This window comes from Solanum stenotomum, chromosome 12 (genome assembly GCF_019186545.1).
Source record: "Solanum stenotomum isolate F172 chromosome 12, ASM1918654v1, whole genome shotgun sequence".
Lineage (NCBI taxonomy): Eukaryota > Viridiplantae > Streptophyta > Magnoliopsida > Solanales > Solanaceae > Solanum > Solanum stenotomum.
The window spans coordinates 31,026,872-31,042,610 of NC_064293.1; the positions used below are offsets into that span (position 1 = coordinate 31,026,872).

The 15,739-nt window shown below is 31.4% G+C and overlaps 1 protein-coding gene across 2 annotated transcripts; it reads left to right on the plus strand.

Annotated features, from left to right (window-relative positions):
- Positions 1 to 356: 356 nt before the first annotated feature.
- LOC125849064 (UDP-glycosyltransferase 90A1-like) lies at positions 357 to 15,616 on the plus strand. Of its 2 annotated transcripts, XM_049529062.1 has the most exons (2): positions 357 to 398; positions 14,294 to 15,616. In XM_049529062.1, the coding sequence occupies exons 1-2, from the start codon at positions 366 to 368 to the stop codon at positions 15,608 to 15,610; spliced, it is 1,350 nt and encodes a 449-aa protein (XP_049385019.1). In that variant the 5' UTR covers positions 357 to 365; the 3' UTR covers positions 15,611 to 15,616. The 2 variants fall into 2 exon arrangements, with proteins under 2 accessions (XP_049385019.1, XP_049385018.1); XM_049529061.1 differs by lacking the exon at positions 357 to 398 and having other exon boundaries at positions 14,133 to 15,616.
- The last annotated feature ends 123 nt before the right edge of the window (positions 15,617 to 15,739 follow it).

The following is a 15,739-nucleotide window of genomic DNA, read 5'->3' on the forward strand; positions in this document are numbered from 1 at the left end:
TTTTTAAAATAACTTTCGGCACTTTAAAATGTTACTTTTTAAAAGTTATTTTTTTAAGCCAATCCAAACGGGCTCTTAATCATTTAGTTTCGATCAAATTCATACTTTCAAAGCTAATAACTCTCAAAGATAAAATAAAAAAATAATATTATTTTATATATAAATATTGTAAAATAATAAATATTAGGGAAAATCTATTTTTAACATATGCCACATATAAATAAGAACAGAGTGAGGGAGTAACATGGATAAATTTATGCACAATTGCACAAAACACAACCATACCAAAGCCTCAATAAGACAATAACATCAGCAAACTGAAGAGAAAAATGACGACTCCTCTCCATGCTGTTGTTTTCCCTTTCATGTCCAAAGGCCACACAATTCCTATCTTTGACCTTGCTCGCTTTCTTCTTTGTCGCAAAATTTGCATCACCATCTTCACCACTCCTGCAAATCGTCCATTCTTCTCTGATTCCCTTTCCGACACCAACATCAATATCATCGAAATCCCTTTTCCTCAAAACATACTAGGAGTTCCTCCAGGTGTGGAAAGCACTGATAAACTTCCATCCATGTCCCTTTTTGCTACTTTTGCCAATGCCACTAAATTGATGAAACCCCATTTTGAAAAGGCCTTGGAGTCTCTTCCTCCTGTTACATTTATGATTACTGATGGCTTTCTCGGCTGGACTTTAGACTCTGCAAACAAATTCGGTATCCCAAGACTGGTTTATTTTGGCATGAGCGCATTTTCAAGGGTCGTGTCAATTTCAGCTCTTTCAGTTCTTAGGACACAAGCGTCGGACAATGAGCTATTTGAAGTCCCTGATTTCCCCTGGATTAAACTCACTAGGAATGACTTTGATTTACCCTTCAGAGACCGGGAACCCAAAGGTCCCCTTTTCGATTTTACGATGGATTCACTCATGGCAGCCTCTAAAAGCTATGGTCTACTTGTCAACACTTTTTACGAGCTCGAATCTGTTTATGTAGACGTCTGTAACCGCATCTCTAGTCCTAAATCATGGTGTATTGGACCTTTTTGTGCGGTTCATGAGTCGCCTAAAGAAAAACAGGGGATCTCAGAGAAACCTTCATACATTAAATGGCTTGACGGAATGCTAGAACAGGGGAAGCAAGTTTTATACGTGGCATTCGGGACCCAAGCAGAGTTATCTCCTGAACAATTCAAGGAAATCATGATTGGGTTGGAGAAATCCCAAGTGAGTTTTTTGTGGGTAGTCAGGAAAAGTCTAGATGAAGTCGATGACGGGTTTGAAAACAGAGTATAAAACAGGGGACTAGTGGTGACAGAGTGGGTTGATCAAAGAGAAATCTTGAGTCACGAGAGCGTTCAAGGTTTTCTAAGTCACTGCGGTTGGAATTCGGTGATCGAGAGCATGTGCGCGAAAGTTCCTATATTGGCATGGCCAATGATGGCAGATCAACACATGAATGAAAGAATGGTGTTGGAGGTAATCAAGATTGGGCTAAGAGTCGAGACGTGTGATGGGTCAGTGAGAGGATTCGTGAATTGGGAAGGTTTGGAAAAGGCAATAAAGGAATTGATGGAAGGAGAAAAAGGTATAGAGGCAAGGAAGAAGGTGATGGAGATTGGAGAGGCTGCCATTAATGCTGTCAAACAAGGTGGATCGTCATGGCAAATGTTGAATGAGCTTATTAATGAGTTAGCTGAAAGAGGACAAGTTTGAATGTAACATTTTTCTTGTGGGCTACTGACACTTTGTTTGGATAGTTGTTATGTATTTGTTTTAATAAATATAATATTTGCATAGACTGTATCGTTTTTTGTTGGGTCATAAACCCAGAAATTAAGTGATAGACATATGAAAAAAAGTAAGGTATGGAATAGAGTAATTATGAAAAGATAGGATTAAAAATGAAATATAATTATTAAATAATAAATAAAGATAAAATGAAAAGAAAATATAAACATAACGATACGATCACATCAAATTAACCGTTACATAAAATGAGTCTTTTCGTTATTACCCAACGATGGATTTAAAAGATACAATATAATAGAATTTAAGTAACAATCAAAACAAACATTATATTTAAACTAACAATACAATACGGCGGATAACAAGTAACAACCATCCAAACAAGGTTTTGGGATGTGTCTAAAATGAAGGTAAAAAAACTCTGAACTCTGAACTATGCCTTTCTCGGTTCACTAGTAAAATAATTTGAATCTCGTCATGTTACAAATCCTTTGAACGTGAATGTTCATTAGTAACTTCTATTGGTTATATATATCAATTCTTGATAATTCATTATTCATGTGATAGATAATGCTATAACACAGAGAAAGAAACAACAAATCATTCTCTCATATCTTTGGTCTATGAGACTTTCGAAGATATTTAGTTATATTAGACTTTTTTTAAAAAAATATTTGAGACAAGTGTTAAAAACACATTTAAACTATTTTTTATTTTGAGTTTCATATCTAAATTATTGGGAGTGTGAGTTTCATACCTAAACTATCACTTATTAGTTTGAGAAACAGAGTGTGTGTAATGCACTCTCTCTTTTATTTTCAGTCCTCTACGCGAGCAAACACCGGGGGGAGGAAAAAGAAACGGCTTCGAAGAAAAAAATTATAGTTCGAGAACTTGTATAGAGAAGGATTTACCGCGGCGTAGCAGTTCTTCCATTCCAACTCATTTCTCCGATTCAACAATTTCAACACCGCGCCCCTTCTCCAAGGTGGCAGATGGGTCTAGAGAACCGAACTGTCTCACGTGGCTTCCTCGATCACAGCTTCTCGCTTAGCTAACTGCCAGACAAGAATGCAAATCAACTCCTTATATAAAATGTTGATCGACACATTCAATGAAGACTGAAAACTTGTCACATGGCATTCCACATAAATAAAATATTCCACATTAACAAAAATTAACTATTAATATTAGTTAAAAACTAAAGACTAAAGTATTACTATCCCAAAAAATTATTTTCTCCACTCCATCATTTCCTACCCCAAAAATTCCACGTGATATTACTTTTTTGCTCCTCTATTTCTACTAAAATTTTATATGATTTTTCTATTGTTGTCAAATAATATGTAATAGTGGTAATGTGGTTGGTAGCCAATTTAATTGTTGATATGCACTATTTATTCTTGTTGGAGTTTAAACATTTTAATAATATTTTGAAGTGCTTAATTCTCAAATAAGTTGCACGCTTGTGGTACTTGTTGCGGAGCATTTGATTTGTTCCGTGAAGGCATTATATATCCCCGTTACTTTCATTAATTGTGGTATAATGTGGTCATTAGTTATTAATAACCTACTCGCCCTGTCCCCATTATTTTACCTAATCAGTCTTGTAACTTATGTAAAATTTGGGTCATTCATTTGTCAATTTACTACCCATTATCTGTTAGGGTTTTGCCCTGATTTTCATACCTTATTTGAAGTTTATTTTTTTCCTTAAAGAAAAATCAAAGTGTTAGCATAAATGCTTGAACTTTTTCTAAAAGGAAAATATAATTTTCTTCCATATTTGGTTTATTCTTTCCTTAGAGGAAATGTTTGGAGATCTATAAATTGAAGATCCCTATTCTCATAGCATAACACAATAGTATCCACAATGTAGACATTTAAAGAGTTTAGTTTATGGGGAAATTTTGTCTCTACAGTTTCTATGTTTTTATTAGTTTTTAATTATGTAGGCCAATTGGTCATATCATATAATAATAACATTATGTCTTTTAATATAGTTTTATGTGTCGTCTATTTATCCTCATATGATTTGCAAATTATAAGCTTCCGCATGACGCCCTAATCACCCTTCAGAACCCAACATTATCTTCATATTCATTGCAAGGAGAATTCATCATCTATAAATAGTGGTCTTCCTTTAGGTTGAAAAGTAGAAGAGAAATAATCTCAAAAAAAATGAGAAGTGTGGGAAAATATATTGAGATTAGTGTAGTGAAAAAGAGAGTTAAGAAAAAAGAAAAATATTCTAAATCTTCAACTATATTCACTATACAAAAGAGAGTAATTATAAGTTGAAGAAAGGTGTTCTTATATGGAGCTTTGGGCTCTTCAACTAATTCGGAGTTGCTTGAGTTGTACGACGTTGTTAGACTGTTGTATCTTGGAGGAGACAAGTCAAGAGATATACTGCTGAATCGGGGCTTGAATCTACTTAAAGAGAGCGAGATATACACGGCCCAGCCTGAATATATTTTTTATTCATTTTTGTCATTTTATTTTCAGCTATAATTTATTATATTTGTGGTATACTACCCGACAATTCTCTTTTAAGCACTATCACAATCATATTACATATGAAAAAAGTTAATATAAAAAAACCAAGAAAACAGCAAGGTTGCATTTTTGCATAATGAATACATATTATTGGTGTATCATATAATAATTATGGCAGTTTTGTGTTTGATATATTCATTAAATATATATTTTTACTTTACATTTTATTGCTCTTTTGCACTTATTTTTTTGTTAAATAAATTGTCTCTTTTTTCATGAGGAAAGAGAAATAATTATAATCATGAAAATATGGGTAGCAAACAAAATTTCCATTTTATTATTTGTAATTTTGAAGCTTTTCTAATATAGGATTATTCATTAGGCATAATACATATATTAGACCCTAAACTTGGCTTCAAATTTCAACTTTGACCTCCAATTTTCATAGTGCACAAACAAGCACTTTAACTATCCAACCTTTTAATAAATAAACACGCGTGTCCTACCTGGCAAAACACGTGATGTGCACGTATTTTGCGCGAGTTAGGAGTAATTTTTGAGGCCCACAACAGTAAAAAAAATGTTGAAATGACAAATCTACCCTTAATCAATCCCTTTTATATAATATCTTTATATTTCCAAATCAAAATCTTATTTCTCTTTCCTCCTCTTTCAAATCAAAATTTTTTTCCTCTCTTTTAAAACGATTTGTGCTCATATTTAGTGCAAATGGCTTCTAATTTTTTTTTGTCATTGTGGAAAAAGAGCTATAATCCTTGTATATTAATTAAAAGTAATTTTATTTTTATTTTTTAGTTCTAAAATGGACGTGTAAAGTATTTAATTAGTTGGCAGCCACTAAGTGGCTCACTAATACACGTGGGAGCGTTTGCATTTTACGCTCTTTGCCTCCAAAAATCGCGTGTTTATTTATTAAAAGGTTGGATAGTTAAAGTGCCTGTTTGTGCACTATGAAAGTTGGAGGTCAAAGTTAAAATTTGAATCCAAGTTTAGGGTCCAATATATGTATTATGCCTATTCATTATGTTACAAATAATTCTGTTGTATAGTAGCTAATTAATGAAATGATGAGCTAATTAAAGAAATAAGATAGTTTTTTTTTTTTTTTTTGCAGAGAATTGCAAGGGAAAAAAAATGGAAAAACTTGGTTATAGTAAGTAACATTTTCAAAAATTCCTGAGTGAAGTTATGGCTAGTGGACGAAAAAAAAACAGGAAAAAAGGAAGAAGAGGAGAACACGTACGGAAACAAAGAAGATAAGGAAAGTAAAAACATTTGAAAAAAGAGAAAATATTAGTGGACTCTCTAATTAAAGAGTAAATATATATATTAAATGTTAAAAAAGGGAAATTATTTATTCAACATATGTCTGTCAAAATAAACATACATGTAATGTAACCATATAAATAAGAAAAAACTAACAATAGTAAAATTTCTAAATTAATCTGTAAGGTAAAATTATGTCATCTAGAAGACTTATTTAGTACTAGTAGGTATACACATTAACTAGTTTTTTTATATTACCCTTATTTAGAAATAGGAGTTAAAAAGGACGAACACTGCATCTACTAATTGTACTAAAGGTAGTACTAATTGTACAATAAACTTGGCCCTTTTTCATTGATGAATAAATATGTGTCTCATTTTGCTTCACTTTGTGTACAAATTTTGCACTATCATCTCACAATTCTCTATAGATTTCTCTCTCCTCCTCTGCTAAGCTTGATCTATTTTCTCAACTCTTCTTTGTAGATCTCAACTCTTCAATGGCGAATCCATGTGTTGCTGAGTGTCTTCTCTTTGTGTAGACACTTTAAATCTCTCTGTGAAGGTTTCCTCAAGATTTTTGTTTATTTAGGATGCCTTACCGAAGTATTTCTTCATGATTTAAGGTAAATTTACATGTTTCTCAATCTGGCTAATATGACCTATTTTCTCTTCAAGGCTTATTATATTCATCAAGTCCCTGATTTTAATATTCAAGGGTTGTTTTGGGTCCTTGTACTTCCTGTACTATGCTTCAACACAAAAATACAAGAGCAGAAAATCCAGCATTGTTAATGCAAGTTCCTCCATTGTTAATTTGCTCGGTGAGCTTTATATTATGAATAGGTTCCTTCTCTTTGTGCTTTATTGTTTTTATAGTTTCTAAACTTCAGTGTCGGATCTCGGGTCCATATATATCTATATGCCTTTTCTATGTTCTACATACTTTAAAGTGTATAATTTTTTTATTGATGGTGTGTTATGTTGCCACTCTTTCTATTGTTTGTTTATTTATGTCCTTATGCTTTCACTTTATATTTTTGTGTAGGAGTTAGAAATTTTTATTCAAAGTTCGAAAATTGGATTTAGAGCGAAATCCTCCTCCCATATCACTACCAAGCAATCAAAAAATTAATATGTGCACATGAACCCCCCCTACAATTTATGGAAATTAGGGGTTTAAGAGTGAAATTGTTCAAAATTATACAAGTGAACAATTTCAGTGCATGCGGATTATATAAGTTAGGGAGTTGGATGTTCAATGGAGTAACATGATCTGTAAGATTCTGAAGCCTACTCTAATTTATTGGGGTTGATGTTATAGGCTCTCACTTTGATAATTGTCAAGGATTCCTTTATAGGATCATTTGATTTTATATAATTTTAATATTTGAATTTATTAATTCTTCATTGTCCAGTTCTATATACATTTGCCCGTTAACATGATTATGTTATTCTATTTATTAGGATATCAATTTTTGCTTTCTAATTTTTCTCCTTTTCTCTCTGTTGACATTAGTAAGATCAAAATTTGTTTGAAAAATTAGTGTTTTGTCTCCACTTCTTCATTTCTATAATCTTTTCATCTGTTCTCAGTATAACACAATTGTGACGCTGAGCTCCGTTCTATTGATTGTTGAAAACTTGGATCCCGTTACTATATCTCGATGATTTTACTTGATTTTTGCAGGATTAATGAATTTTGACGAGCAACAAATGGCATTGGGTTGCGAGTACGTATACATTTTCTTCTCTTTTAAGGTAACTCTCGCCAACTTCATTACATTGGCTCATTGTGGGATGGTTTGGATGAGTTGTCGTCAGTTTAAGCCTCCTCTTTTGTTCTCCTTTCTCTATGACTACAGTTCTTATGTGCTTCTAATTTTGGGTGAATGGCGGTTCTCTTATTTTTTTTTTGAACAATTGCACTTATGATATTAAACGTAAAGGCAAATACAGAAATTTCATTGATCTCCAATGTTTCAGATGTACCAGATACATTGTTGATCGATAAATAAAAATAGTAATCATTTCAAGAGTTGGTTGTATTGTCAATACATACTTTTAAATGCAGTAAGTTTTTACTTACTTCACAGATAGTTATCTTTACTAAGATGTTCACTATTTGCACTTAAATTTAGGAGCTCTTAGCATTAGATTGTCTTTGAGCTTAAAATTTGTTTCTCATATTTTATCATAGTAAAATGAAGAGGCTAGCTAGATATGATTATTGAGACATCAACTGATTTTCTAAAATGCTCAAAGATTATTCTACTAAAGTTGTGTTTAAAGGTGAAATGGACAGGATTTCAGCAACAGAGGTTAGATCCTGTTTTTCTTATGCCTTTCTCTTTCCTTCATCAGTAAGTTTATCTTCTAACTTGATCGTTTCCCTTTTCAGAGATCTTTTTGTAGTGTTCTTGTTCAGAGATTTATCTTCTTTTTTTTTCATCTGTTTTGTTGTCTATTGAGAGAGATGTTATGTCTCTGTTATCATTGATAATAGAGTTTATAAACTCAAGGGTGAGATGGTAAAAGATTTTGCTTATTTAAAATGTTGAAGCATCTACCATTGAGGGAGTAAAATCCTTGGTTTATTTACATTTTTTTTTTAATTATTATTTTGGTTCAACTATTCTTCTATTAAAAGCCTATAGCTTTGTATGGAGGAAATATGAAAAGCCCTGTATACTAATGCCCTTTCAGAAATATCTATTGTATGTTTGTAACGGTGAAGACACGTGTTGTTTCATTTACTCATGTCGAACCAAATTTCTCCTCTCTCTCATTGAACCTTCTCAGTTAAATTCCTTGAACTTCTTTTCTTTTTTTATTCCTCCCTTTCTCATGTACATTTAGGGACTGTGTTGGTCATTATCAACCTTCCTTTTACAAGGAAAGATATGATATGGAGCTTTGTGCATGTTTACTGTAATAAATGATTTTGCTTTGTTAATAAATGATTGGGCTTTTAAATCTAGCAAATTTAACTTTTTTCCCCTCAAGATTTTGTAGGCTAAATACAGATCCAACAAATGTATTACCTATTTTTTCTTGGAAGCAGCATTTAAATATAAACATCATCAACAATGAAGATGTGAAACTAAAATATGCTTACTCTTTTTTGGTGTTTATGAAGGAGAAAGAACTCAACTTTGCATACAACAACATGAAATTTTTTTCCCAAGGTAGCTACTTTGTTTAGTTTCTTAATTCTTAAAGTTATGGTTTGACACTTGATATATTTGAATATATCAAAGATCTGATCTATTTTCTGAATGATGAAAGTTAAAGATTATATTTATGTAGATCTCAAAACTGAGTTTTTAAACTGTCAGAGCATTCTTAATCCTTTCATTTTCATCTTACTATTAGATAAAATGGACAGTAGAGGTTTAGCCATATTTGAATATCCTTGAATGACGTTAATTTTTTTGTTAAAAAAAAAGAAAGGAAAAATATTATACGAGTTATAGAATCTTGAAGGAAGTAGAGGATAGAGTTTAAGTTAAGAAGAAGTATAGAATAGAGTTTAACTTAAGAAGCCTGTAATTTTGCAAATTATAATAGACCACTGTTGGAAGGATATCTCAGGATCCTCTATTTTTTAAAGTTTGGTACTGAACTGGCACTCATAGGAAGGAAACACTTATTCAGATTTCTCTGGGTTTTTTTAAAGTACTTTGGGACTGCACATGCACTCATAGGAAGGCAACGGTATATGAATTAACTATCTCTTTACATTATACTTCTGAGGATCTTTATAACTATTCCTTTAATAATTGAAATTGTTGGAATATGAATGTATATGTTATCTTATCCTTCCTATCATTATTTTATATATCTCATAAATCATAAAAACAAATTTATAATTGTGTTTCAACTTTCAATATAAATAGCCATTGAATGAATGATTACTGACTTTTAGAAGACATGATCCCAATAAAAGCATATGATGACAATTTTACATTTCCTTGGTTGGTGTTACTTTTTTCTCAATCTATTGAACAAATTTGTATTTATGTTTTTGTTTCTTAGAAAGACAGGTTAGTTCCTACGCAAGTAAGGTATTCACATTGAATGATGACTAAGATATGCATGTAATGTTTTTGAAGTTGCAAAATTTCCTATAGATTTTTGGGGTAGTTTATGGAATTCTGATTTTGTAAATTTAGGGGGAAACAAGGGAGTATGGTAAGGTCTTAACTCGGAACATATTATATATGATGTAAAAAGTCTCATTGGAAGTAAGTTTGTAATCAGTTAAGAAGTATTTTTGTGTGAAATTAGCATAATAGTATTGTCGTGCTTCTGTTTCTTGAGATCTTTGGTATCCTAATTTGAATTGTTAGTGTTGTTTGGCAGGTTTGATGTTACAGAAGTTCAAAAGATTATTAAGACCTTCTCTGACCCATCTCTATTTTACTCTCCATTTTCTATATTTGGAGAGTAAATTAGAGAATGGGCACTCCAACCCACCTCCAAATCACCCTCTATTCTTCAAATTTAGAGAGTTGAATAGTAGTTCTCCAAACTACTATTCACTCTCTATTTCACTTTTTTATTATTTTATTATTATTTCTATTACTTTCTAATTAACATATTATTTTACATATAATTCCATTAATTAAATATGTAATATTCATAATTCTTTCAAATGTAATATAATAATTTTAAAAAGTATTATTTAATATGTACTATTTTAATTTTAAATTAATAGTATTTTAATTTTTTCTTCTAATTTTCGTGAATAATAAAAAATTTATTATTAATTTTCATTATAAAGAATACGCAAAACTAAAATGGCAAGATGAAACAAATTTAATTTAAAAATACAATACATGATATGATAATTTAAATACAAGATAACAATACAATACATAACATAATAATTTAAATACAAGATAACAATACAATATAATACATAACATAATAATTTAAATATAAGATAAAATACAATACATGACATAATAATTAATTGTTCACGACAATAATTTAGAAATTCGGTAGTCTCCAGATTTAGCACTATTCGGAAAAAATTAGGATATGATTCTGAGAATTGTTGCGATTGTGGTTGTGACTGCGGTTGTGATTGCCAATTTCTTTTTTCAAGTATTCATTGTTGTTCTCATTGCAGGTAATCACGAACATTTGGATCACTAATAGTTTCTAAATTTTTCATTAAAATTTTAGTTTCGTCTTAGACTCCGATGATTGCAAAGTAGAGCCTTGTCCTCGAATTTTTTGCAATCACGTTTTGCAATTATTGCAGGACCGTCACGTTTTTGGAGGAAGGAAGTGCTACATCATGATATAATGACTACATGTATTATACTGCACACCATGATAATTGAGGTTGAACGCGATCTCAATGCACCAATTCTAGATGTCGTAAAGGCTCCAACTCCAACTATAGAAATGGTGGTAGATGAAAATCTCCGGTTTGAACAATTTTTAGCTAGACATAAAAAAATTAAAGACAAAAATGCTCATTTTGAACTCCGTAATGCATTAATAGAGCATTTATGGGAGCAATATAATAATTTTGAAAATTGAGTATTTATGTAATTGTATGTCACTTTTATTTGAATTTGTCTCTTAATTTATGTATTATATTATATTTTCTTGCAATTTAAGTTATTTAAAAATTTAGAATAAAATATAATTTCATATCACATTAAAAATTATATAAAGTAATTATTTGGGAAAAAAGAAATAAATGATTTATATTATGAAATAAGAAAATAAAAATGAAATAGAAATAATAATATAATATTGAGGAGAGAGAAAAATGTTCTTTTTTAAAGAATAAAATAGAGAATTGAATTGAAGTTGGTTGTCTGAAAAAATAGATAACTCTATATTTGGAGAGTAAAATAAAAAATTGGATTGGAGATCTCCTTAAGATATGAGCAAAGATGACATGTAGAAGTGAAGATTAAAGGTGGCTACACTAAATTGTTTAGCAAGAATTGAGTATGTTGTCGTCCCTATTTCAAGTATATTTTATCCATAACATGGGTTTTCACATTACTACCTACAACAGTGATACTAGACCTATTTGTTCATGAAAAAGTTACTCCCTCCGTTTCACAAAGAAAGACCTCCTTTCCTTTTAGTCAGTTTAAAAAAGAATGACCTCTTTCCTTTTTTGGTAACATTTTAATTTCAGCTTTTCACGTGGCATGTTTAAAGTAACAAGATTGAAGGGCAGTTTAGTACATTTGACATAACTTTAATTTAGGACCACAAGATTCAAAAATCTTCTTTATTTTCTAAAACTTTGTGCCAAGTCAAACCACGTCACTCTTTGTGAAACGGAGGGAGTATCTTTTTTTATTCTTGTGTAATGTACAGAGTATATATATTGGTTTTTCACACACATATATATATATATCAACTTCATTGAAATGGCATGATAGGACTTTCTTAGGCATATAAAACACAGATTTTTTAACGTGTCACGCCAAATTTCCTGAACATTATGTTACTTTGATGTTGGACCCGTGCACAGCACGGGCCGTGCCCATCTAGTATATATATAAATGTAACTTTCATTTGTCAAGAAGTTGACACAACCAACACATGTTATTGGTCTTGACATTCTACGCAAGCACAAAACAACGGTCCAAATTAGTCTTCTGGAGGAATATTTCTGTATATGTAGTCATAAATATATTTTGGAGAAAATTTGAGAAAAACTAAAAAAATAGTATAGTACTCTTTTCTTTAGAGGAATATTTTTACGATTTCCTTTCCATTTCACATGAAAATGAAATTTCTTTTTATTTCGAAGATTATATTATCCTTTTTGATTATATAACTTGTTTCAAATATTGCTAAATAATGACAAGCTATATGGCTAAACAATATTTGTCAAATTTCCCCCCAAATATTTTTAAGTTTTTCAAAAAACATTTATAATCAAATGGATCCATGTATTGAATCTCACTTGTTTTAGTTTTACTTAAATGAAAATGGACCTTTCCGTGTTTTTTTTCGTTGGTACAATCAACAATGGACATACTAGAAAGTTTTAAGATTTCTGTGTCTATTTTTATTTGTTTCTTATTTCTAAAAAAATTATTTTTATTTATTACTTTTAACGAGTGAAAAAAGATAATTTTTTTCATATTTTATCCTTACATCATTAGTTATTTATTCCTCAAATTGTTTTTCAAAATCTAATATTAAATATAAATTAATAGGAATAGTGTAGTAAAATAATCATGTCAATCATTATTATGTTAATAATAATGAAAATTTAAATATGACGAGTAAAAGTGAATGAATTAACTAATTTATAACCGACCCTACTTAAATTTGCTTAAAGCTAAATTTTCATTTGATTTATTGCATTCTCTCAAGATAAGCAATTTTTATTTTTCATAAATGTCATTTTCATTTGCCAAAAAGTTAGCATTATTGATCTTGACATTTCATGTTAACACGAAGTGTGGTCTAAATTCGTCTTCGAAGGATATTCTTATGATCTCTTTTCCATTTTACATGAAAATGATTATTATTTTTTATTTCGAAGAATATATTATCTTTCTTTTTTTGACTATATAGTTTGTTTCATACATTATATTTCAAAAAAAAAAATCTTTCTTTTATGAGCAACTTTCACATGTAGCAAACATAAAAATCATATTTGTATGTTATGGCTATAGTTTGCATAATTGCGCTCCATAGCAAATTTTATGTTTGATATGGAGCTTTTGATTTGTATAATTCGCTAGATACATCTAATTGTATACAAATTGTTCAGTTTTGTATAAATTCATTTATACATTGTAATTTGTATAATAAGATCTGTATTTGTATAAGTATAAGTATATATGATGAAAATATATGTATTTGTATTTGTATATACACTTTTCTCTCGCTTTATACAAACACAAACGCATTTTATACCGAAATGTATAAAATGGTTAATTGTATACCGAATCAGATGGCAAAAAAATAGGATGTTTGCTGCAAATTACAAATAAAATAAACTATGACTATAACATTTAATTTGAATTAATAATTTGTTATTTCATACAATTTTTCCTTTTTTAATTACCATTATATAAGATGAGACCATTAGAAATAGAGTATCTTGATTTTTATGTCTCAATTTATATGATAATAACATACTTTTCCTTTTAGTATGTTCTAAAAGTTTATTACCTCATTTACATTTAGAAACAATTTTACTTTAAAATTTTCATTTCATTCTTCACTTATTATCATACAATCATTTAAAAATTTTGATAATAGATCTTAAAATCTTTATTTCTCTCTAAACTTTGTGATTTTTAAATAGTGTCAGATTCTTTGGGTGTGTTAGATACAAAGTAAAATGTGTTTTTTGGTTATTAAAATATTTGAAAAATATCTTTATAAGAAAACAAGCTTCTTAAAGATAAGGAAAATGATTTTCCTAAATGCATGCAAAGAAAAGAAGTTGCATAGATAACATTTCAAATTTATTGTCCCGTTAGTCGTCACCACCCACTCAATCCCCCGAACCCCCATTCTACATCTCATCCCGTCTTCATAATATTTAGCTAGATAACATATAAATGCTCTTTGAGAAATATTTTGTTATTTACCAAACATTGGATCTATTTATGCAGAAGGATCCCAAATTCTCAAAAATATCAACAATCCAAGGAGCAGAGTGCAGAGTGATGGCTTCTCCTTCTCCTCGTACTATCCATGTTGTTGTTTTCCCTTTCATGTCCAAGGGCCACACAATTCCTATCTTCGACCTTGCTCGCTTTCTTCTCTGCCGCAAAATTTCCATTACCATCTTCACCACTCCTGCAAATCGTCCATTCTTCTCCAATTCCCTTTCCGACACCAACATCAATATCATCGAAATCCCTTTTCCTCAAAACATACAAGGAGTTCCACCAGGTGTGGAAAGCACTGATAAACTTCCGTCCATGTCCCTTTTTGCTACTTTTGCCAATGCCACTAAATTGATGAAACCCCATTTTGAAAAGGCCTTGGAATCTCTTCCCCCAGTTACTTTCATGATCACTGATGGCTTTCTCGGCTGGACTTTAGATTCAGCTAACAAATTTGGTATCCCAAGACTCGTTTATTTTGGCATGAATGCATTTTCAAGGGTCTTGATGATTTCAGCTGCTTCAGTTCTTAGGACACAAGTGTCTGATGATGAGCTATTTGAAGTCCCTGATTTCCCCTGGATTAAAATCACTAGGAATGACATTGATTTACCCTTCAGAGACCGGGAACCCAAAGGCCCCCTTTTCGATTTTGTCAAGGAGCAATCCATGCCGACCTCTAAAAGCTATGGTCTACTTGTCAACAGCTTTTACGAGCTTGAATCTGTTTATGTAAACTGTTGTAACCGTATATCTAGTCCTAAATCATGGTGCATTGGACCTTTATGTGTGTTTCACAAGCCGGCAAAAGAACAACAGGGAGTCTCAGAGAAACCTTCGTACATCAAATGGCTTGACGGAATGCTAGAACAGGGGAAGCAAGTTTTATACGTCGCATTTGGGACCCAAGCAGAGTTATCTCCTGACCAATTCAAGGAAATCAAAATTGGGTTGGAGAAATCCCAAGTGAACTTTTTATGGGTAGTCAGGAGAACCATAGATGAAACTGACGACGAGTTTGAAAACAGAGTAAAAAACAGGGGACTGGTGGTAACAGAGTGGGTTGATCAAAGAGAAATCCTGAGCCACAGAAGCGTTGAAGGTTTTCTAAGCCACTGCGGTTGGAATTCAGTGATAGAGAGCATATGCGCGAAGGTGCCTATACTGGCATGGCCAATGATGGCAGATCAACACCTGAATGCAAGAATGGTGGTGGAGGTAATCAAGATTGGACTAAGGGCTGAGACGTGCGATGGGTCAGTGAGAGGGTTCGTGAAGTGGGAAGGACTGGAAAAGTCAGCAAAGGAGTTGATGGAAGGAGATAAAGGCAAAGAGGCAAGGAAGAAAGTGAAGGAGATTGGAGAAGCAGCCATTAATGCTGTAAAAGAAGGTGGATCATCATGGCAAACGTTGAATGAGCTGATTGTAGAGTTAACTGAAAGTAAAAGTGTTTGAATTGTGATTTTCTTATGGGAGTATTACTATATCTTCTTTCATGAAATAAATTTGTGCGTCTTTTATTCTGTTTTTCGTTTAGCTTGTCAAAATGGATTTCTGAGGAGGTCATGTTTGATCCAAGATTTG